The sequence below is a fragment of the Astyanax mexicanus genome, chromosome 2 (genome assembly GCF_023375975.1).
Source record: "Astyanax mexicanus isolate ESR-SI-001 chromosome 2, AstMex3_surface, whole genome shotgun sequence".
Taxonomy (NCBI): domain Eukaryota; kingdom Metazoa; phylum Chordata; class Actinopteri; order Characiformes; family Acestrorhamphidae; genus Astyanax; species Astyanax mexicanus.
In genome coordinates, this window is record NC_064409.1 from 20,933,987 (window position 1) to 20,957,494 (window position 23,508).

Sequence of the window (23,508 nt, forward strand, 5' to 3'; positions counted from 1 at the left end):
TTTACACAAGCCAGCCTTAAAGGTTATGAAATTATCGTTTATATTCGTGGTGTATTTATATCAGCCTGTCAAAATCTATAGAGCTGTCTGATCCTGCTGTCATACAGACCATTTGGATAGTGCACTGACGGCATTAGTCAATAGGTAGGCTACTCTGTTTATTAATTTTTTATTAAAGTCACTAAAAATCTTCAAACTACACTACTACTATTTGCAAACGTGCCACGTGCCTTGCAATACCCAGATTAGTTTCTAGTTAAGCGTTTAAAGCTACCAAATCAGCAAAGCCAACGTAACTAGCTCAGGCAACACCACTGAACATGAAGTAATCAAAACTATTTAAACCTTTATCATCGAAGTTACTCACCAGAAAGGGATGCATGGGCCTCATCTTTCTGCTTCTTTTTCTTCTTCTTCTCAGCTCCAGACTCAAACCGTCGCTTCATAGTTGAATTACCATTTAGTAGCAACTTCGCGCGGTGAACTTGTCTCCTGCCAAACTCAAGTAGCGTTGCTACTTTAGTTAGGACTAAGGTTGCCAGATAAGTTACGATTTTTCATCCTATTTGTTTATTTTATTTTAAGTTTTTAACTTACACAAATATTGCACTGGACAAGTTTTTGTATAGAATGGCCACATACACTTTAAAAATGGTTAAACATGCGCAAGATTTAGCGCCTCCATGCATTTTTTGATTATTTATTTGACTGGAAAATGTCACATCTGGCAACAACCAACAGAGCAAACCGAGCCGTGCCATTTCAGGCAATAGGGGTGGGGGCATTATATTATGCACAAAAATAATAACGTGCCGCTTTTAAGTAGTAGAGTAGGTGCCCCATGCAATGTTTAAAGACAAAAAAGATGAGCGTATCATAAATAATTCACATTGGGTTTTAAATTTAATAATGTCATAATTTCAACACATTTCATTCTCAGTCAATTTGGCTCCCTGCAACTGCAAAATGGTTGAGGCCTAACGCTGGCTGCGTTGTCTGCGTATGCAGAGCGGCGGCCCTGAGTATGATGTAGTTACTGTGCCCTAAAAGATTCTGCATATTCATTCTTTTTTCTGTATTAAAACAAGTTTATCCTTACAGTTATTAGAGTAACTGTCTCTACTGTCCAAGTGAGGCTTTCTACTAGATTTTAGAATATTGCTGTGAGGATTTGATTGCATTAATCTAGGAAAAGAGTGTTGGTGAGTTCAGGTTGATGGATGTTGGATGGATTTATTCAACCATTCTGAGTAACTCTATAAAACAGTTCTGCTGACAATCCCAGATCAAAGGTTCCGGAAACAGTCTAATCTCCTCTTCTGACACCAACAATTCTGCCTCTCTCAGAATCACTGAGATCATAAACCCAGAAGTTGTTTGAACGCAAATGATTTAAGTCTGATTTACATAAAATTGGATATTTCTAAACAATACTCAACTATTTTGAGCTAGCTGAACATTTGAAGACACATATACATTTAAACTGAGATCTTTGAGTTTAGTCTGTTGCCATTAACAGTTTTTTTTTCATTGGCTTCTGTGATCATCTATTTGCATACTGGGTGTGTCCAACAGTTTCTGACTAACACTCAGTATCAGTGTGTAGTGATTTCTTCCTGGGCTTCCTTATAAATAAATAAAGTTCCTCTTGAGTTGTAATAACTTGATGTTTTACTTTATGCTAACTCAAGTTTTTATTCCCCATTACGTAAAAACGTTGGGCAACCCAGCTGCCTTAAAAAAGTAAACTCAACTTATCTGGTTTTACAGTATAACAACAATAAAAAAGTTAAATGAATTTTGTTCCCCATTACCTAAAAAAATTGAGCAAACCAGCTGTCTTAAAAAAGTTAAGCAAACTCAACTTACAGTATAATAAAAATAAAAAAGTTAAATCAACTTCTCTTTTAGTTGTAATAACTTGATGTTCTAAGTTATGCTGACTTGAGTTTTCATTACCGATTACTTAACTTTTTTAAGGCAACCGGTTTCCTCAATTCCTCATTTTGAAAGTAAATTAATAGGTTCTAATCTTCTTAATACGTTCTTTGTGAGTGTACAGCATATGGAGAGTTGATCTTGTATTTGGTCTTTCTCAATAACAAGAAGTTAAATCTAATCTAATATTAGCTCATAATATCCTCCTGTTAGGTCATTCACATGGCCTTCAAAAATCCCATGACTGACCTGATGACCTCATTACAGTTGTTTGCCTTTAATATCCAATATCCAATATATGCACAACAAATATTTGAGTGCATCCTCGTTCATTGCTTCTTCAGACATCAAGAATATTAAGACAGGTTTTATCATGTCTCTACTGTCCAGATATCTTTTTCTACTAAATTTTAGAGCACTGATGTGACGATCTGATTGCAGTCAGCAACAATGTTTTTAGTGACCTACATACTACCCTATTCTACTCTATACTCCCTATACTACCATGTACTCCATTTACTTTCCTACAGGACTCTTTACTTCATATATCACTCTATGCTACTCTATATTACCCAATACTACCATATACTACCTTCTATTCCCTGTATTACCCTATACTCCCTACTACCATATAGTACTTAATACTCCCTATACTCCCAATATTACCTGTTAGTAACCTAAAATATCCTATTCCCAAATAGTTACCCTATACTTCCATATACTACCCAACATTCCTATACTAGCTGTCCAGTACTCATTATATACTTTTTTACTACTCTATGCTCCATATATTAGTCGTCACTACTGTATATTACCCAATTCTACAATATATATCCCCTATATTCCTTATATCACCCCTACCTCCATAGTACCTTACACCACCCTTTAATAGCCTATACCACTTTATACTACCTCATACTCCCCAATTCTCCCTACACCACCTTTTACTACTCTATACATCATTTACTCCTATACTCCTTACACTACCCTATACTATCAAATACTTCCTATACTACTTTATACTATACTTTGCTCCCAACTACTCTCTATACTATTGAATACTCCCTATACTACTTTATACTATCCTATACTACTGAATACTCTCTAAACAACTTTATAATACCCTATACTATTAAATATTTCCTATAATATTTTATACTACCCTATACTACCGAATAAAACCTATAATACTTTTTACTATCCTTTGCTGCCAAATACTCCCTATACTATTTTATACTTTTCTATACTACTGAATACTCCATATACTACTTTATACTATCCTAAACTACACATAGTCTCTATACTGTTTTATACTATTCTATACTACCTATCCAATACTACCAAATACTCCCTATACTTATTTATACTATCCTATACTACCAAATACTCCCTATAATACTTTATACTATCCTATACTACCAAATACTCCCTATAATACTTTATACTATCCAATACTACCAAATACTCCCTATACTTATTTATACTATCCTATACTACCAAATACTCCCTATAATACTTTATACTATCCTATACTACCAAATACTCCCTATACTTATTTATACTATCCTATACTACCAAATACTCCCTATAATACTTTATACTATCCTATACTACCAAATACTCTCTATACAATTTTATACTATTCTATACTACCAAATACTCCCTATAATACTTTGTACTATCCAATACTACCAAATACTCCCTATACTTATTTATACTATCCTATACTACCAAATACTCCCTATAATACTTTATACTATCCTATACTACCAAATACTCCCTATACTTATTTATACTATCCTATACTACCAAATACTCCCTATAATACTTTATACTATCCTATACTACCAAATACTCCCTATACTTATTTATACTATCCTATACTACCAAATACTCCCTATAATACTTTATACTATCCTATACTACCAAATACTCCCTATAATACTTTATACTATCCTATACTACCAAATACTCTCTATAATACTTTATACTATCCAATACTACCAAATACTCCCTTTACTACCCAATATGGTGTGTTTGCAATCCCTTGTTAGGTGGGCCACTGCTCATCCTGTCGGTGTCACAACACAGCCATACAGTAAAACTGTATCTCATCACAAAGACCATTAAATAAAAACAGGAAACAGCTAAAAATCTCCATTCTGCTTGTTTTGATGCCATTTGTAATCCCTGTAGTCCATTATCTGAAGTTCCTTCACAGTGGTGTAGTGGGTGGAAACACAACTTACTGAAAAAAAAAACCTATTAAAATGTTGTTATTGTGCATATATTTTGAGAAATTCTTAAAAGAATCTCTGGCTATTGTTATCAAGACGTTTCAAGAATGTATCTGATAATCTGGAAATCCCTTTTTATCTATGCTTACAGGATCATCCCACTCATTGGTGGGACAGTTTCTAAACTTTCCTGATATTCAGGAACCCCCTCCAGTTCTTATAAGTGATGCGTGAAGTACAACACAGTTCCAGTCATTGTGTGGGTTGTATTAAAACTAGATTTTACTATCAGTTAATACATTCTATACACAAGCTATTTACAGAATGATCATATCAGGTCTAACAGCAAAGGAGTAGAAAACAATTCACCATGAATGTTCTGTGTTTTTTTTTCCTTTGTTTTGTTTTTGCATAGATTAAAAAAACATGTCCATACAGTGTCCGGCAACAAAGTGGTGGAAATAACGATTGCTGTATGAATGAAAGTATCCTGCCAATCTGAAGACATGAACTAACATGAGAGCTTCCAGAGTCTGAGAGAGAGGCCAAAATAAATATTTCCAATATATTATTTTACTTTATACACTGATTCTCCAAATCTAATTATCTCTATAAATATAATCATTTGGTCTCTGAACAACAAAAAGTAACATTTTGAACATTTAACACAGTAGTAGAGGTGTGTCTTTTCTGTCACAAGGATTTAACAATCACAGATGAACCTGATCATCCTTTAACAGACAAGATAATTAACCCTCCGATGCCTGGAAAGTTTTTTTTATGCACTGGATATTCCCTGGATGTCGTCCAAAAGTCCTGCTCCACTTCTTCCCCATCGAATAAGTTCCACAAAACATCAAACACAAAGTTTTGAATGTTCAGCAAACATCCATTGTGTACTTCAGCATAAAACATCAGTCCAGGAGAAGCCTGAAAAGGCGGGTTGGCTGAAAATCTTTCCACTCTTCCTGAAGGTCTGGAGCTCTGTATGAAGGCCCTGAGGAGAATTCGTCAAGTTTTTCTTTGTCCACTGAGAGAAAGGCCTCTATTAGAACTGGCCCAGTTAGCCTGAATAGGCATGTTAGCCTTAGTTAGCATACTGGGAATAGAAGGCCACTTTGACACGTTCAATCTGGTGGCAGAGTTTTATGGCAGGACCCAGTTTCAGATCCATACACTCCTGGACGGTGGGAAGGGTCAACAGCAGCAGAGCCTGGCCATCAATGTCCTATAGATAAAGAGAGAGAGTTTTAAGAAGGTTAGTTCATTGTGTTGCTAAATACAGTAAAAAACAGCCAATAACATTTTTGTATTTTAGTTAGTAGCTGGTGGGAATGGCATTTTTTCATTACTCAGGTAAAAGAACAGATTCTATGATTTATATGCTATATTATATATTAAATAATTCTTCAGAAGTTGAAAAATATAAACTCACGCTTTTACTTAAGCAAAAAAAAAAACAACAAAACAATTAAAAGTATAAAAGTAAAAAAAAAAATAAGGGAAAAGTGCCATTAAGGATACAAGCTTAGGCCTTGCTAAAAGGGCCTATAGTGTACTACTGTGTAAAAATGTAAGAAGTAAAAGTAAAAAGTCATCTGAAAAATAATTACTCCATTAAAGTATTGATGAGCAAAAGTTCTACCTAAGTAAGGTAACAAAGTATCTGTGCTTGATTACTTGACATCTATGATTTGTGGTTTTCCTCAACTAGTTTAACAATCCTTTACCAAGTGTTTTAGGGCAAATCCAACTGAATATTAGTATTGTCAGAATTGCCAGATTACAACAAATAATATAGAACTTGTAATATTAATTTCCAAACCCAATGGAAACATATCCACAGATTGGAGTTGGACACTACTGTGTGTATGACTGGTTTAATGAGACACTACTGCTGCATTTACACTGTTCCATTGTGTAAATGCACACGAACGCACTGCCCCCTTCCAACTGGACACATGTGGACGTTACAAAGTCTAATTAAGTTGTTTTAATAAATGGGAAATGGTTTTATTTAAGCTTTATTTCATAAAAAAACAATAAATATAAATGTATATATAAAAATTGTACATATATTTTTTATTAAGGGAGTGAGAAAAAATGAAAGAACAAATAACTCAGAAAGGCAGAGAAACAGGACAAATCCAATGAAAGATAAAGCTTAAGCAATATCCAGTATAAGAGCACAGGAATAAAATATAAAAAATAAACTTACAAAACTAAATACAAAGGCCCAACACAGAATTTACTGTTTCCTGCTTTTTTTCTTCTTTTTCTTCATAACACTGTCTAATGAGCAGCATATAGACTAACAAAACCAAACTTTTCCATTAAAACGCTATATTAATATTTTCAAAACCCACCAACCTGTCTTCACGCTGTTTTACGTTTATCAGTGTCCCTGTAAATTAGCAGGGATTGATCATAAAGGACAGGGAAGTCTGAAACCGCAATGACCAGCTTTTCTTCCATGCTTCTCTGAAACGCTTGAAAGTTTAAATAAACTGTTTTCATACACAGGCAAACACCTGCTCTCTGACTGGATAGAAGCATCTCATTGGACGGATTCATTTGCATAAAGTTGACCTCGGCTCAACTTTTTTTTTATTGCATTGCATCCCCCGGACTCAACGTGTCGGACCCATGAAGCAAAGAGCAACTGCATCCTACAAAGGCGACACTTCCCATTGAAAATGAATGGGATACATTGGTCTGCATTGATGCATGGAACAGTGTAAATGCAGCGTAATAATAGAAGTGTTAATAACCTCTATAATAATGCTCTAGGATTCTGAAAAGGAAAATGGGACAGAGCATAACTGACATTAGGCATAGTGCCAACATATTCATGGGTCCTATAAAGAGGGGTCTAGTGTGTGTGTGTGCATGTGTGTGTGTGTGTGTGTGTGTGTGTGTACCTGCTCCTGGAATATCTTAGCAAGTGAGGCACAGTCGGTGGACGTGATGAAGTCGACCACGTCAGAAACACTCCACTCCAGAGGATTCCTCTCCAAAACCAGCCGACCCTCTTCCTCTTCTATATGATTAGTCTACACACACACACACACACACACACACACAGACACACAGACACACACACACACACACACACACACATATAAATGCATCACTATTACTACAAAGGCTATTCATTTATAATTACACTGAATTCAAATAATCCCACTGTACAGAATGTCATGATGCCCTGGGTCTCACCTTTGTGTGTGTGTGTCTGGTGGGCTGGTTGTGTATGTAGGAGTGTGAGCGTGTGGTTCTTCGCAGTGGTGGGTGCTCAGAGGTCCCGGGGTGTGTAATCCTGCGCTGGGTGACTGAGCGGCGTGGCCTGCCTCTCCTGGATACATGCAGGTACGAATGGTGATGGGCTTCCTCATGCGTCTCTGAGCTGGAGCCTTCTTCACTCACCGAATCATCAATATCATCAACATCATAGAAATAATCACTGTCCTGTAAAGAGAAGAATTCAGAAGAAAACACTTAATTATGGGAAATCAAACAGATAAATCCACACAGATAAATAAAGCTACCTAGCAATACCACATTAATCACATAGAAACCACCTAGGTGGTATATCAATTAATTTTCAATTAATTATTTATCAGCAACTACCTTACAATGCATCAGTCAACAGTCCATCATCTCTGTTGTTTCAACTAGAACTGTGATTGAGGATTTTTTAAATAAACAATTATTTTGTTTATTCATCGAAATTAGTATTTGGATAAATAAGGAAAAAATAACATGCTTCCATTAAGTGGGGTTTTCTGCCTTGTACTGAAAATGAAATGTATATGCAATTAATATGTTTGACCATATTTTGTTCAGATATAAATGATTTTGTATGAATGATATGAATGCTGTTTGGTGCTGAAAGTGTATAAGGAACATACAACCTACTATTATGTAAAATAACCTGACAGTTACATTCACTGTATTATTAACATTATTTAATAACACATCAACAGTGTATGTAATGTAAATATCATCGCTGTCCTATGAAAAACACTCTCCATTTTTAGTTTACTACATAATTTGAACAGACAAATTGTCCTTTACACTGTGCCACAATATTTTGATGAACAGACCAATAGAAACTCTTCAAAATGACCTGAAATAAACTCTTTTTACATTGAGTCAGAGTCAGAACAGACCTTGAAAAAGGCATTACATATATTATTTAAAATGTTTGGATTGAGTTTCTTTTACTCTGAATGTAAATGCTTCTGCATTTAAGGTGGAACAGAAAACGTCCTAAACTTGCTAAGTGAGATATACATTTACTAAGACATCTTGAGACATCTTGTTTAACTACTCTAGCAGGCTCTAGTAACATTTAGTAACAGATAAAATAGTACTTGTCACTAACTTGATGCTAGCTTAATTTAAACAATAGCTTGTTTAGGAATTGCTGGTTGAGCTGCCACATTTAAGGTGGAATTTAAGGTGAAAAGAAATGCATAACTACGAACTTGAAGCATTAATTTCCTTCACCCATGGCACCATGCTAAAGCTTTGGTTGGCTTATTGCCTCACATTATGGGGTAGCAACTGTACTTATTATGTATAATAATGAAGATTCAACTATTTAATTATTATTGAAGTTATTACCAACTGTTTTAATTGTTTAATTTTATTTGTGTTGCAGCCCTAGTTTTAACACTTTTCATCATAATGACCATGTAGCAACATCATTGCTTTAGAAACACAGAGCAGTTGCCTTCTAATTTAGTTTTTACACCGACATCAGCTCAAAATATTTATCAGGTCTGTTGCCTCACTATACCCCCACTGAAACCCTCACTCAATTCTTTCACCCATTTTCCCTTCTTCTTTTCCATTTATTGTAAAAGTAGCATGAATTCCGATCTTGCCGACCAGACTGAGTTGCACTGCAGCAATTTAATACTACATATTAAAGTGTTCCAAATCAGAACTGTATGCAATTCTTACAATAATATTTATTTTGCACATGCTACGACAATATATGTAATATATGTGATATATTAGAACACATATATTATGTTGTAATTATATATTCAAGACTAAATGTAGTCTATTACTTCCCAAAACCGAAGACTGTGTGTGTGTGTGTGTGTGTTTGTGTGTGTGTGTGTTTGTGTGTGTGTGTGTTTGTGTGTATTCTAACCTGTGGTGATTCTCCGTTGTATGCTGCTACAGAGGAGCGCCGTTTCTTCTGGACGAAGATTGTCTTGCGTTTTTTCTTGCAGCGTGAGGATTTGGCCGAGTCTCCGTCCTGCACCGTGTCCCCCAGACTGGGACGTCCCACTCTCCGCCTCTTACCATAGTGATACGCTGCAGAACACACACACACACACACACACACACAGTCAATACAAAGGTTTTACCAAAATTCTCTGCTAGAACAATGGTGAGGTCAGTTTCTGTGTGTTTGTGGACAGGGGGTGGACTAGGGGTGGGCAGGGTGGTTGTATGTGTGAGGATGTGTGTTTGTGTGTGTGTGTGTGAGTGGGTGTTTATGAGAAAAATTATATCTCACATTTAAAACCGTATCATTTTCATTCCAAACGAAAAATTCAAATCAGCACAACGTCTCATCAGCTCACACTGACTCTCACTCTCTCTCTATGCATCCCTTTTCTCTCCGTTTTTTGTTTTTTCTCCATCTTTTTCTTTCTTTTTATTTGTTTTTTAGATTCTTGCTATTGTTCTTAATCTATTGCTTTTAATATTTTTATTCTATTTTCTTACACTCTCCCCTTTCTTTTTCTTTCCGCATTTTCTGTCTTTCCTCAGTTTACTACTCTCACAGACTCTCTTTTCTCTTTTTCATCTTTTCTTCTCTATTTACACTCTTTTCCTCTTTCCTCTCTACTCACTCCCCTTTCTCTCATTTTCCCTTTACTTTTCTTTGTGTCATTATGTATCAGTTTGGCAGTTTCGTTCATTTTCCTTACTTTTTTTTTTAGCTCTCAGTTCTCTCATTTTTTTTCCAGATGCTCCTCCTCTTTTTCCTATACTCTCTCTTTCACTTTCTCTCTCTTCATTGGTTTAGTCATTACTCCTTTTCTTTACTTTTCCCCATCTCTCTTCCCATTTTCTGTCTTTCTGTCTTTCTTTGTTAATGTATTGTTCTTGTATTGCTTTTCCTTATTTTTTCTTATACTTTCTTATACTCTTCCCTTTCGTAAGCTACTGTTCGTAATAAGCCCTTTTTGGATTGGATTAGTTTTAGCTGGGAGGCGGGATCAGTAAAGATTTCAGAGGCTTTTTTCCCTCTGTAAACAAGCAATAGATATAACCCCATGTATAACCTTTATGTTTGACCCAACATGTAGGTAAATATTTTGAGTTTTCTACAGTATTGAGGTGCTGTAGGAAGCAATTAGTTTAGTCTTTGCATTTTCAATCACTACAGACTTCCCAACCTCACACTGTCTTCAGATTAGTTTAACAATAGTAGAGAGTAGAGAGCATTAAAGAATGGATTTCCATGGCCGAGCAGTTTCGTCCAAGCCTCACATCAACAAACGCAATGCGGGCGAGATTATACATTTGGCAGTATAAAGTAAATGCTGAAATTCATATACTGTGTTAATCAGTCATATATTTACAGATCTTCTGTAAAATATGTAAAACTAATCCCATCCGAAGAGGATTCTACTTTATACAGCTTTATACAATTTTTCTTTTCTCATCCTTTTCTTTCATTCTTAAAGTAATTCTCTCTCTCTCTCTCTCTCTTTCTCTTTCTTTCTTACACACACACACACTCACTGTATTTGGTCTTGGTGTGTGTGGCGCAGTTCTCGGGGCAGTGGTCGGAGATGAGCGTCGGGCCAAAAAGGTTTGGGCAGCACTGCAGCCTCACACACACACTCCGGCAGAACTCCGACACCTGCTCAGCCAATCGCACGATCCGCACGCTGGCACGGTAACTCTTCCCTTTATACCTGCACACACAACAACACACACACACACACACACACACACAAACCCGTTTACACTCGCTCTGACACTTAAATATATTCTTTTTGAAAAATGTGTTCTTTTTCGTGCTCAAATATGCGCATGCATGAATATGCAAATCAGCTGTCTAGGAACCTCATTATGCAAATGAGGGAAAACACTCAGTTCATTAGGACATTGGGTTTATACTTTCAAATTTATCTGAGCTGGAAGTGCTCACACACACGCACACACACACACACACACACACACAAAATCACCGACTACGATACACACACGCATAATGATGGATATTTTCCACATGGGGAAGTTTGCATGTAAAATAGTACACTGCCTTCATAATAAAATCAACCCATCAAAATCTTATGTGTTTGAAAAAAATCTACATTCTAGATTCCCTTAATTTAAAGATGTTTACATACATTTAGGTATACATACATTCAGGGCACCATAATATTTTGAACATTTGGCTTCACAGGTGTTCATGGTTATTCAGGTGTGTTTAGTGGCTGCTGAATTATAAGCTTTGATTCACTTCTAAGCTTTGAAACATTTTTAGGGCCCTATTTTAGCGATCTATAGGCAAGCTGCCAACTGCGCATCATGCAGCTGGATTTAAGGCACGTTGATGTGTCTGGTATCATGAGGGTGCAAAAAATACGCCTTGAGCAGGCATTAACTAATTCTCTTCTAATAATGGGTGTGTTTTGGGTGTAGAGTGAAATAAACCAATCAGTGTGTCTCTTTCTGTTACCTTTAAGAGCCAGGTGCGCTCTGACTTTGGCATGTTGGTATCTTAACAGCGCAGAATGAGTGTATGTGTTATCTGTTACAGACCATCCAAATAAAGTGTCACCTTAGGATGATGTGTAGTATAAATATAAGCGATTCATACATTCAGTAAAAACTACAAATACAGTTGCAAGAAAAAGTATGTGAACCCTTTGGGATTTCTTGGATTTCTGCATAAATTGGTCATTAAATGTGTTCTGATCTTCATCCCCCCCACTGTAAAATTAACATGTTGTATTCAATAAAACCATGCAAACATATAATTCCAATAATCCCAAAGGGTTCACATACTTTTTCTTGCAACTGTATGTCTCAAACATTATAGAGGGCATAATAAAAATATGGTATGAGATACTGTGTTAAAATGTGATTTACTTCATTTGTTTTTAATGACGATGAACAATATCTATGACTCAAAGTCCTGATACTGCATGAAAACAGGTGTGTGTGTGTGTATGTGTTTGTGTGTCCATACTTGGCTTTTAGCGTCTCCTCTAAACAGTTCCACTTCGGATTTTCCACCATCTGCAGCTCTCTGAGAACACGACCCGGCTTATAGGCGGAGTTTATTAACATTGTCAGGACCTGCAGAAAAACACACACACACAAACACGCACTTACAGTATATATATATATATATATATATATATATATATATATATATATATATAGAAAGCTTGCTAAATAGCCAGAGTAATGCACCATAGGCATTCAACTGTACACAAACAACTCCACACACACACACACACACACACACACACAACACACACACAAACACACATACACATGCATCAGCACTCTGCTGTACCTCTTTAAGGACGAGTGTGCACTTTCCAGGCCCAACAGTCTGAGGCAGCTCAGCGATTCTGCCCTTGTTGAGATACGGGCCAGAAAAACAGCGATGATTCACGAAGATGTGCGAACAGCAGTACTTTCCATTCACAGAGGCTATGAGACACAATAAACACACACACTGTAGGGACAAAACACACTGGAAATCTACACTGAATTGGAGTCATGCCTCTGTTATATTAGTAATACAATGATCAACAATAACATTATTATTATTATCTCATTGTTTCTACATTCATTATGCAGTATTTTTTTCAGCTGCACTGATCATACAGGACCCATTGTAGTTCTATAATTACAGACTGTGGTCCTGTATCTGTTTGTGACATGTTATGTTATCATGGTGGTGGTGTATGAGGTGTTTGTGTGCGTTGTGCTGGTACAAGTGGATCAGATACAGCAGTGCTGCTGGAGTTTTTTAACACTCTATTAGACACTCCTATCGGTAGCTGCTCCACCTTGTAGATAAAGTAAGTCAGAGACAGAAGCTCTAAATCTGATGCTACACAGTTTGTCATTCTTTAGTTTTTTTCTTATCAATTAGTTTGCTCACAAGACAATTCCCACAGGAGACTGCCCACAGGATGCTGTCCACAGGACACTGCTCATAGGACTCTGCCCAAAGAACATTGCCCACAGGACACTAATCACAGAATGCTGCCCACAGGACACTGTAAACAGAATGCTGATCACAGGACTCTACCTACAGGACACTAAACACTAGACACTGCCCACAGGATCCTACGCGTAAAATGCTGCCCACAGGACTTTATCCGTAGGACACTAAACACAAGACACTGCCCAAAGGACACTGCTTACAAAACTTTGACAATAGGACACTGCTCACAGGATTCTGCCCACAGGATGCTGCAAACATGACACTGCTCACAGGACACTGCCCAAAGGATGCTGCAACAGGACTCTACCCACAGGACACTGCATTCAGGACACTGCTCCCAGGACGCTGCCCACAGGACACTGCTCACAGGACACTGCTCACAGGACGCTGCCCACAGGACAATGTTGGTGAACTATTCTCAGTCAACCAATGACACTAAGGTGTTTAAAACTCCAGCAGCACTGCTGTGTCTGATCCTCTTGTACCATCAGCACAACACACACTAACACCTCATCTACCACCATCATGACTGACCCCAAAAAGATCAGACATTAGAGGAAGCGATCAAAAATGTTCTAAATAATTACCTGTGTCCATTGCAACAGACCGGCAAAGGTCAGGAGGGCCATTTTCTACAGGTGAAGGAGCCAACCTGCAAATAAAGCAATACATTTATATCATGTATTAATGAACAAAATGATGAAAGCAACACCACTTTTTAAAAAAATGTAATTTGTACTTATTTTAAATATTAGTGTGTTACTCAGTAAATGGCACACTTTAGCACTTATCTGTCTTTTTTTCTTATTTTCTTAGGCCTTTTCTTTTGCTATCTTGTTTTCATGCTTGTCTTCCCTAGCCTGTTTGTTTTTCTTAGCACATAGCTCTGTTTTGTTGCTGTCTTGTCTCCGCCCTAGCCCTGTCCTATCAGTATATTTCACACCTGTATCTAGTTTGTTGTCCAGCCCCCTTGTTATCTTCCCCAAGTGTTTATTGTTTCCTCAGCCCTACATAGACCCCATGATTTCCTTTGTTCTGTGTTGTGCTTTGATTGACTGTGTTTAGATGGTGTAATTTGTTCTCTTTATTCAGTTTATTTTATTGTTTTTGTTAGTACTTTCTTTGTCTTACTGATTTGGGAGATCAAATCAAATGACTACAGTCTGATATTTGTGTTATTTTTTTTCCACAATACAATACAATGCTTTGCATCTCTTTTAAAGTGTTTCAATATTGCCATGTGTCATGTTGACAACAAACACAGTTGTGATTTTTTTCACAGTCACATGGACTTTTTCATTTTGATACAGACTTTGAAGCAGTGTATTAAAACTATGTGATTGAAATTAATAATTTTTGTTTCAATTAAAACTTGAACTTGCATCCTGATTCAAAGTCTCAGTTGTTTTAGTAAATAAACACTTACTGCCCAGAAAAGGGTATTTTACAATGACACAAAAGTAGATTCTTACAGTATTTTAAAGTACTAAACTCAAGCTTTTCAGCAATTTACTTATTTTTTCTGAACATTTTATAACGAATGGAAATTTTCCAAAGTTAGCTGGGGTTAAAATTGATTACATTAATGAACATTTTAGCAGTCTGAAGCTTAAAGCTTTTTTCCTTCCCCCTTTTGAATACTCTATTGTAAAGAATTAATGTCTAGTTATGGCAGTTGTGGTGTGTAAATGTAAGTGCATTATGCAACACTAGTAAGGAAAAGGGGTGTTGCCATGTTTTCCTTCTAATTCGGCAGGTTTTGCTGCTGGATGGTGGCAAGGGGGGGTAGTAAAGCTAATCTAAGTAAAAAAAAAAGTCAAACAACACTAGATGTTACTCTTCACCAATTTCTCTCCTGAAAACAGTTTTTTTGGGTGAGTAAAGTGTTTCCATATAAGCTAGCGTTTTTTCCAGCGTAGCTTGTTTTAACACGGTAAACGCACAGACTACAGTCTGATATACTCTCCTATGAATGGCAAAAGGGCTAGTGCTTACTTTGCATGGTTAGCTAATGCTAATACTGCTCCAGCAGTGCTAAACGGGGTTAGCAGCTGAAACTCCTGTATAACGCTGTACATCAGCAGAGTGGCTTTACTGCTTTTTACAACTTGACTGGTAAAATTCATACATAAGGCACACCAGATAAGGTGCGCTGATGATTTTGGGGAAAATTAAAGGATTTTAAGTGCACCTTATAGTGCAAAAAAAAAATACGGTTCTAAATGTTAATGCTTACAAATTTTTTAAATAATAATGAATTAATTATTATTAATTATTGATATCAATTAATAACTAGTTTAGACATTCTGTGGTAGGTAATTTTAGTGTTACCAATAATGGATCTGATTTTTGCTGTGATGTTAGATCTATGTTAGATCTTTAGCCTTGATGTTTAGCAGTGCTAAAAGGCCTTTTTAAACACATAGTGAAGAGAAGAATCAGAGCAGTGCTGAGCCGAGGACGAGTGTTACGCAAGGCCGGGCGTTCAGGGGATTAAGTGGCTGATGTCACTGTGCCATTAATGCTGAGTTCTTTATGAGTGGGAAGAGAGAATGGGAACAGTGTGGGTAAAATATTTGGATGAAAGTGTAAGCAGAGTGCTTTACAGTGTACAGATCACTCACTGTTTCTCTGGCTGAACCACAGCGATCTTCTTCTGAGACTGACCTGAAAAACCCACACAAAATCCAATACACTTATTTACTCATTTAAAATGTTTATAATCAATGTCTTTAATCATATAAAACCATGATATCTTTTTTCCAGACTAATGGATAAAGTAATTACATAAAGTACATATTATTTTTTATAGTAGTATGAAATGAAAATGAAAATCTAAAAGTTCACTCAAAAAATAATACTTAAAAAAACTTAATTTATTAAGGACAGTAGTTCCATGTAACAAAAGTATGTTTTCTCAACCTGAAAAGAACATATTGGAACTACTTCTAAATTGGGCCGATTCTTCTGAAAAAATGAAACTACTTTAACGTAACTTTAAAAATTAAGCTCTCTAAAAGTGTTGTATATAAAGTATATTCATCATATACTGACAAACTAGTTTTATGTGAAATATATATATTTAGTTAATATCCAAATTTCTTACACAGAGTTTTTGCTTCATTTTAAAAGTGAAATTTAATGCTTTTTTAAGACCTCAATAAATATAATTTAAGGCCCAAAAATGTATTCATAACTTCTTAGTAGAAAATAATATATTGTATGGAAAATTAAAACTTGACCTTTCCCATTTGTTACTAATTTTCTTTATCAATTTTTGTTCCATTGTGATGCAGAATGTTAGCACGTTAGCTTCCTCACCGTTAATGTTAGCTAGCTCTATGCTAACCGTAGTTCTCTCCCCAGCAATGTTAGCTAGCTCACAATGATGTTAGCTAGTTCTACGCTAACCTTAGTTCTCTCCCCAGTAATGTTAGCTGGCTCGCCGCTGATGTTAACTCCGCTAAACTTAGTTCTCTCCCCAGTAGTGCTACCTAATTTGCCGCTGACGTTAGCATGTTAGCTAGCTCCCCGCTAATGTTAACTCCGCTAACTTTAGTTCTCTCCCCATTAACGTTAGCTAGCTCTCTGCTAATGTTAGCTAGCTCTCCATTAACCGTTTTCTCCCTAGTAACTCACCGCTAATGTTAGTATGTGCTTTCTCACTGGCATTAAACACACCATCTAAAAATGTAATAACCACAGCAAATATAAGACCTTAATTATCAAGATTTTAATTTAAGACTTTTTAAGGACCTGCAGGAACCATGTCACAGCCTTTAACACTAAGGTCAATCACGCACAATTTAATATAAATTACTGACAACCAGATAAGGTAATGTAGATGGTAAAAGACTACACAATGTTGGTGAGTGAGGGGAGAAATTTGTAATTAATCATCGTAATCATCAATCGTAATTAAGCATATTTTCAGTCTGTTACATGTCAGATAACATGGCAAATTACTTTTATTATATATTTTTAAAAATGTAATTGTTTACTGTTCTTAATCTTTAAATATCAGTCAGACAGAAAGACAGACAGACAGGCAGATAGATAACAATAAAGAAACAGAGAGTAGTGACATAGTAGTGAGAGTCACTGATAGAACTCACAGATGGTTTTCTTTATGGCCGTCAGCGGATAGCCGTTAGCTTCACACCAACCCACAGGAAATATATCCATACTCTCCACATCCACTATACACTCTGACAGAGGCTTAGACAGTCCTGCAGAAAGAGAGAGAGAGAGAAAGATAATTGTTTAAGTGATTGTTAAGTGTTAAAACTAATTTCCATAAATAAAAATAAAGCAGAGACTCATTATTCACCCATTATTACTTATTAACCTTAATGTTAAATATCAATATATATATATATAAATATGTTTTAATAAAGGTAATATGACTGTTTTGACATTTTAACATTTCAATATACTTTATTTACAGCATCTGTCACTCATGATGTTCATTTCAGGGAGCTTGGAATTGGAATTGGAAATTTTATTGTTCATACAGTATCAGTAAAAAGTATGGGCACACCTTCTCATTCAGTGTTTTTCTTTTTTTTATTGAATGTATTTTCTTCATTGTCGACTAATTTTAAAGACATTAAAACATTAAAGGAAACATATGGAATTATATAGTAAACAAAAAAGAAAAAAGCAGAAAAAGCAGCAACTATTGTTCAGCACCTCCAGGAACTTCTTCAAGACACTGAGAAAACTATTCCAGGTGACTCTCCCTCATGAAAACACGGAGATTAAAATACCAAGTGTGTGCATCAATATGAAGTTTAAATTGTAAAATATCATAAAAAGGAAACATTTGGAGTTTCCAAACTTTTTACTGGTACTGTAAATTTGTAGGAAAAGATATTTGTTTTGGGTGATTTTCTATTGCTCATATTGACATCATAATGATATCACATTGATCAAGATGAAGCAATTTATTGTGACTGTCAATTTTATTCATATAATGCAGTCCTACAAGAACCCACTGAAATATGCAGAGATTAAAACATCAGAGGAAGCATTTAAACACACAATGAACCTACCTTCTAATCTGAGCCAGAGCAGGCGACCTTTGACCTGAGTGATGCGGGCAACGCAGAGTTCTGCTGGGTTTAGAGGATTCACCGCCTCCAACCAGGTATCCTTACAGAACCCTCTGCTGACAGACGCCTGCACACACATACACAATGACACATATTAAAAAACACTATATTTATACCTACACCAACACCTACAATATTTTTAATATACAATGTACAGAGAAAAGTTTTGAGACACCAGTACATTGTCAATTTTTTTTTTTCTAAAATCAAGGGTATTAAAAATAGTTTATACAGCTTTTGTTGGAGCATCTCTCTCTACAGTTCAAGAAATGCTAAATTCTTAAAACACTGCTTTGAGGATTTGATTGCATTCAGCAAAAAGCGCATTAATGAGATCAGGATGTTGAATAATCACTACCCCAACTCTCACTATCTTCAAATCCCCAACTCATTCCATCCAAAAGTACTGAATGGAGCTCCATCATACCAGTGAACACAGTTATTCCAGTGCTCTACAGATCAATATTGGGATTTATACCCCTGTAGCTCATGTCTGGCATTAGACATGCTGCCAACAGGCTCAGACAGTTCTATTCTACTGGCAATCCCTTTCTAAAGATATAATTTGGAGTATCAGAATCATGCAATGTCAGTGACTGATCTCACTGATGCTCTCTTGGGGCTGAATGCAATCAAATCCTTGCAGCAATGTTCTTACATCTACTGTGAAGTATAAATCCCAATTTCCCCTATTCTTAATTTCAGAATAAACAATGTTAATATGACTATGACTATGGCAAACCTAATAAAGCCTTTCCAAAAGTCCCTCGACTTACAAAACACACACACGCACACATAGTTACGGGTTGCCAAATATGGCTATGTTCACACAGCACGATAAAAGTCCCAAATATGATATTTTACAGAATTTGTGACACAGATATGTCCTTTGCGTGGCTGTGTAAATAGAATCTGACATTTTCTGATTTGATTTGGGTCACTTCAATATATAGAATTGAGAACCGATAAATATTTGATTTGCACCAATGCGACTCAAAAACTGCCTAAACAGATAGTAAGTCTTTTAAGGCAAAGAGAAGATAAAAGACAGCACTGGCTATTTAAGGATGTCCGTGGCAGAAAAACAAGGTAAAAGACCTTGGACTGATATTTGGACTGATGTATTCAATCATATTAGAAGGCTTGTGTTGAAGTGGCCCAACGTGGCAACAGATAAAAAAAAAACTCTCAAATATATAGGTCAGCTACTCAGTCTCTTGTGACTAATTATGCAAAACAAAAGAAACAAAGAGTGTAAAATCGATGTAAACAAACAGTGAGATTAACAGCAAGATCAAAGCATGTTCCACTGATACAGATATTAATTATTCAGCCTGAATCAAAACATACAGACACACACTATTAATCACCGTTTAGAGGAATTACAGTAATTGGCATTAAGCATGAAATCAGCCTGCAGTTACAAGCACACACACAGACACACACACACACACACACACACACACAGACAGACAGACAGAAATATTAGGTTTATATCATGGAAAATGACAGTAATGAAAAAATATTAGATAAAGAGAAATAAAGAGTAAGAATGAAAACGGCAAAGAGACATAACTAGAGATAAAAAATAATTTCCCAGAACAATGAAAAATTATTTACTGAAAAACATGTTAATAAGTCATAAGGAAATTAACTGCAGGTGTGTGTGTGTGTTTTCTTTTGTTTTTAGGGTAAATATGTCATCATTTCATAGAAAAAAACAAAGACGTGAGCATGTTAATCTAGTAAAGAATGGATTGTTGTTCACTTCTTCACATAATCTAAATCTGGTGGTAGTTCTTTCCACTGATGCCAAATTTTATGATGACTTGGAGTCAAATCTTATAACACATCCACTCAAATATAAAATCTTTTTCCTTCTCCTATAAATTACAGTGAAACTGATAAGCATAGTGCTGGTATATAAGGTGTTAGTGTGTTTTGAGCTAATGGTACAAGTGGATCAGATATAGCAGTGCTGCTGGAGTTTTTAAACACTGAGTTCACTCACTGTCCTGCACTCTATTAGACCTGTGGGTTCCTGCCCATTGAGTGACAGGGTAAAGACATACAGGTGCAACTTAAAAAATATATATATTAGAAGCATGAAGTGCTGTAAGATTTTCCAAAAAAAACACTGACTTTGGACTTGATATAACACAGTGGACCAACTCCAGCACATGACAGGGCTGTACAAATCATCACTGATAATGGAAACTTCACACTAGACCTCAAGCAGTTTGGACTGTGTGTCTCTCCACTCTTCCTCCAGACTCTGCTCCCTTGATTGCCAAATTAAATAAAATTTAATGATGATCAGTGATGGTTTGGAGAGACATGTCATCTGCTGGTGTTGATCCACTATGTTTTATTAAGTCCAAAGTCAGTGCAGTGTTTTTCTGGAAAATCTTACAGCACTTCATGCTTCCCTCTGCTGACACCTTTTATGGAGATGCAAAATTTATTTTCCAGCAGGACTTGGCACACTGCCCACACTAAAAAATACCAAATGGTCTTATATAATATTCTAGTTATCTAAGATACTGATTTTTGGGTTTTCATTGGCTGTAAGCCATAATCATCAACAATGTTTCAACAGAGTTTCACATTTTAAACAGAATTACAAAAAAATAACTTTTCAATGATATTTACATTTTTGGAGATGCACCTGTATTATGTTTAAGATTTCTACAATCTTATAGTTTTATTCTTTACAAATCTTGAGCTCTGATCTTGGGCTGATATTGTTGGGATGGTCTAATCTGGTCATGTTGGTGAGTAGTTTAAATTGTCTCCTCTTGTAAATGGTTTAGCTGACAGTGGAATGTCAGGTTTTTATGGACTGTCCTTTTTTATTTTAAGTACAATATATTGTCATTGTCCTGGGGAAAACATGTTATCATCTCCAAAATAGCAACTGTACAGAAAAGACAAAAGTCAATTAAAAAACAGTTTATTTCAGGTCATTTTGGGAATGATTACTGGGCTATTCATAAACTAATTTTGACACTGTGTAAAGGACAGTTTGTGAGTTAAAATTATATATGTGTGCATGTGTGTGGGTGTATTTTGCTGTGCTTTGGGCAAATACCTAATAGGGAAAGTCCTTCACTTCTTCAAGACAATTGTCCAATTTATCTCATATAAGGAAGAGAAACCCCCTAAATAAAGCCTACGCTTAATAATTTCCAGCTGCGCACACACACACACATACATGCACAGACACATCCTCACACACTTTTTTCTCTCTCAATCAAACTCTGAGAATTTGTTATACATTCTCTCAGTATCAGAGTCCAAACTGATAAAAAAAGCAGTTCTCTCATTCTCTTAATACATATTGTGTTGTTGTGTGCAGTACTGATCTAAAGTGATACAAGGTGTGGTGGTCAGGATGTGGAGGAGAGGAACAGGACGGGAGAGTTCAGTGTAAATCAGTCAGTGATGATCACACTGTGTAGTTTTAGGGAAATAGTCAGACTGGTTTCATAAAAACTGAAACTAGTGATTCAATTTAGCAGGAAATTAAAATAGACTTAAAAAAATGGCAGATGGAAAATAACAGTACAGTAGAGGAAAGTAGAGATCACACAATTAAACCATTAGAGAACAATGACTACAAAATACCATGCAAATACAGCATTCATTATTTTGGATTATACCTCTATTATACTTATTATACTGTCCTTCACACTGGGTAAATATGTCATGAGGAACTGATGTAGAATAAAATATGTTTTTTTTACTCCTGATTATTAAGATGAAAAACATTTATGGTAACACTTTCGATGGATGTCATGTCTACTAGACTCTATTTACTAAAAATAAAAAAATTAGGAGACTTCAATTTCTGAATTCTCTGATTTTGCTATTTATAGGTATAAGTTTGAGCAAAATGAACATTGTTGTTTTATTCTATAAACTACAGGTAACATTTCTTTCAAATTCCAAATACAAATATTGTAATTTCGAGCATTTTACAGAGCTTTCAGACCTTAAATAATGCAAAGAAACCAAGATCATATTCAAAGTTTTAAGAATTCAGAAATTAATATTTGGTGGAATAACCCTGGTTTTTAATCACAGTTTTCATGCATCTTGGCATGTTCTCCACCACCAGTCTTACACACTGCTTTTGGATAACTTTATGTCACATACAGTTACTTTTAATACGAGTGAATTTAATACGTGCAGCAATCGGTAGCCAATGGAGCAGTGGAGTGACATAGGTGTGCTGCTTGTTAGCATTGCATTACAGTAGTTGAGGAGTGAGATTACCATCGCTTGCACCAAGAGTTGGGTGGCCTGTTGCATAAGAAACGGTCAAATCTGTTTGATATTGTAAAGATACTGGCAAGACCAAGAAACTGAGGCAACACTGTGTGTGAGGGAGAGATGGTCGTTAACCATAACACCCAGGTTCCTAGCAACCTTTATCAGTGAGAGTGAGTCGATGGTTATGGTGCAGTTGTGTTGAATGGATTGTTGAATTTACAGTATACAGACAGATACTACTTTCTGGATGAAACAATTTTTTGAATATAAGTATACATAAATAACATAAACACTATTACACTTTTATCATTACTCTTAAGAACAGTATAAGTAAAATCTGAGGCAAGTGGTTCTTACATTAGGAAAGCAGGCCTCTGGAGCAGCTTCAGTACCAGAATACTTCAGATAATCAGCCCAGTCAAAATCCCCAGACTGACAACCTGAAACAGAACCAGACAGATTAGCAGACAGATAAACTCCCTGATTACATCACACACTCACACACAAATATTTACACACTCAAATTAACCTGCACACCCACCTCTGGGTTTCTCCAGCCCGACCCCGTTCTTCAGACACCACTGCACTGGCAGAATGCCCGGCGAATCAGCATGGCACACTACAGAGCAGGGCGTGGCCTCTGGCGTGAGGTCATCCACAGTGACCTGGAAGAAGTACTCATTGTAGGCCTGCAGAGAAGGAAAAAGAAGGT

The 23,508-nt window shown here is 36.1% G+C and overlaps 1 protein-coding gene across 3 annotated transcripts in view; it reads right to left on the reverse strand.

Annotated features, from left to right (window-relative positions):
- Positions 1–4,430: 4,430 nt before the first annotated feature.
- sfmbt2 (Scm like with four mbt domains 2) overlaps positions 4,431–23,508 on the reverse strand; it is a 64,977-nt gene continuing 45,899 nt past the window's right edge. For all 3 annotated transcript variants that reach the window (XM_022671385.2, XM_049473812.1, XM_049473813.1), the window contains 13 exons: positions 23,338–23,485; positions 23,154–23,236; positions 18,462–18,588; positions 17,523–17,636; positions 16,032–16,074; positions 13,995–14,059; positions 12,745–12,884; positions 12,412–12,521; positions 10,953–11,128; positions 9,343–9,509; positions 7,395–7,643; positions 7,097–7,228; positions 4,431–5,403 (listed from right to left, as the gene is read on the reverse strand). In XM_022671385.2, coding sequence (XP_022527106.2) covers positions 5,263–5,403; positions 7,097–7,228; positions 7,395–7,643; positions 9,343–9,509; positions 10,953–11,128; positions 12,412–12,521; positions 12,745–12,884; positions 13,995–14,059; positions 16,032–16,074; positions 17,523–17,636; positions 18,462–18,588; positions 23,154–23,236; positions 23,338–23,485 — 1,695 coding nt within the window. In that variant the 3' untranslated portion in view covers positions 4,431–5,262. The remainder of the gene's footprint in view (positions 5,404–7,096; positions 7,229–7,394; positions 7,644–9,342; positions 9,510–10,952; positions 11,129–12,411; positions 12,522–12,744; positions 12,885–13,994; positions 14,060–16,031; positions 16,075–17,522; positions 17,637–18,461; positions 18,589–23,153; positions 23,237–23,337; positions 23,486–23,508) is intronic.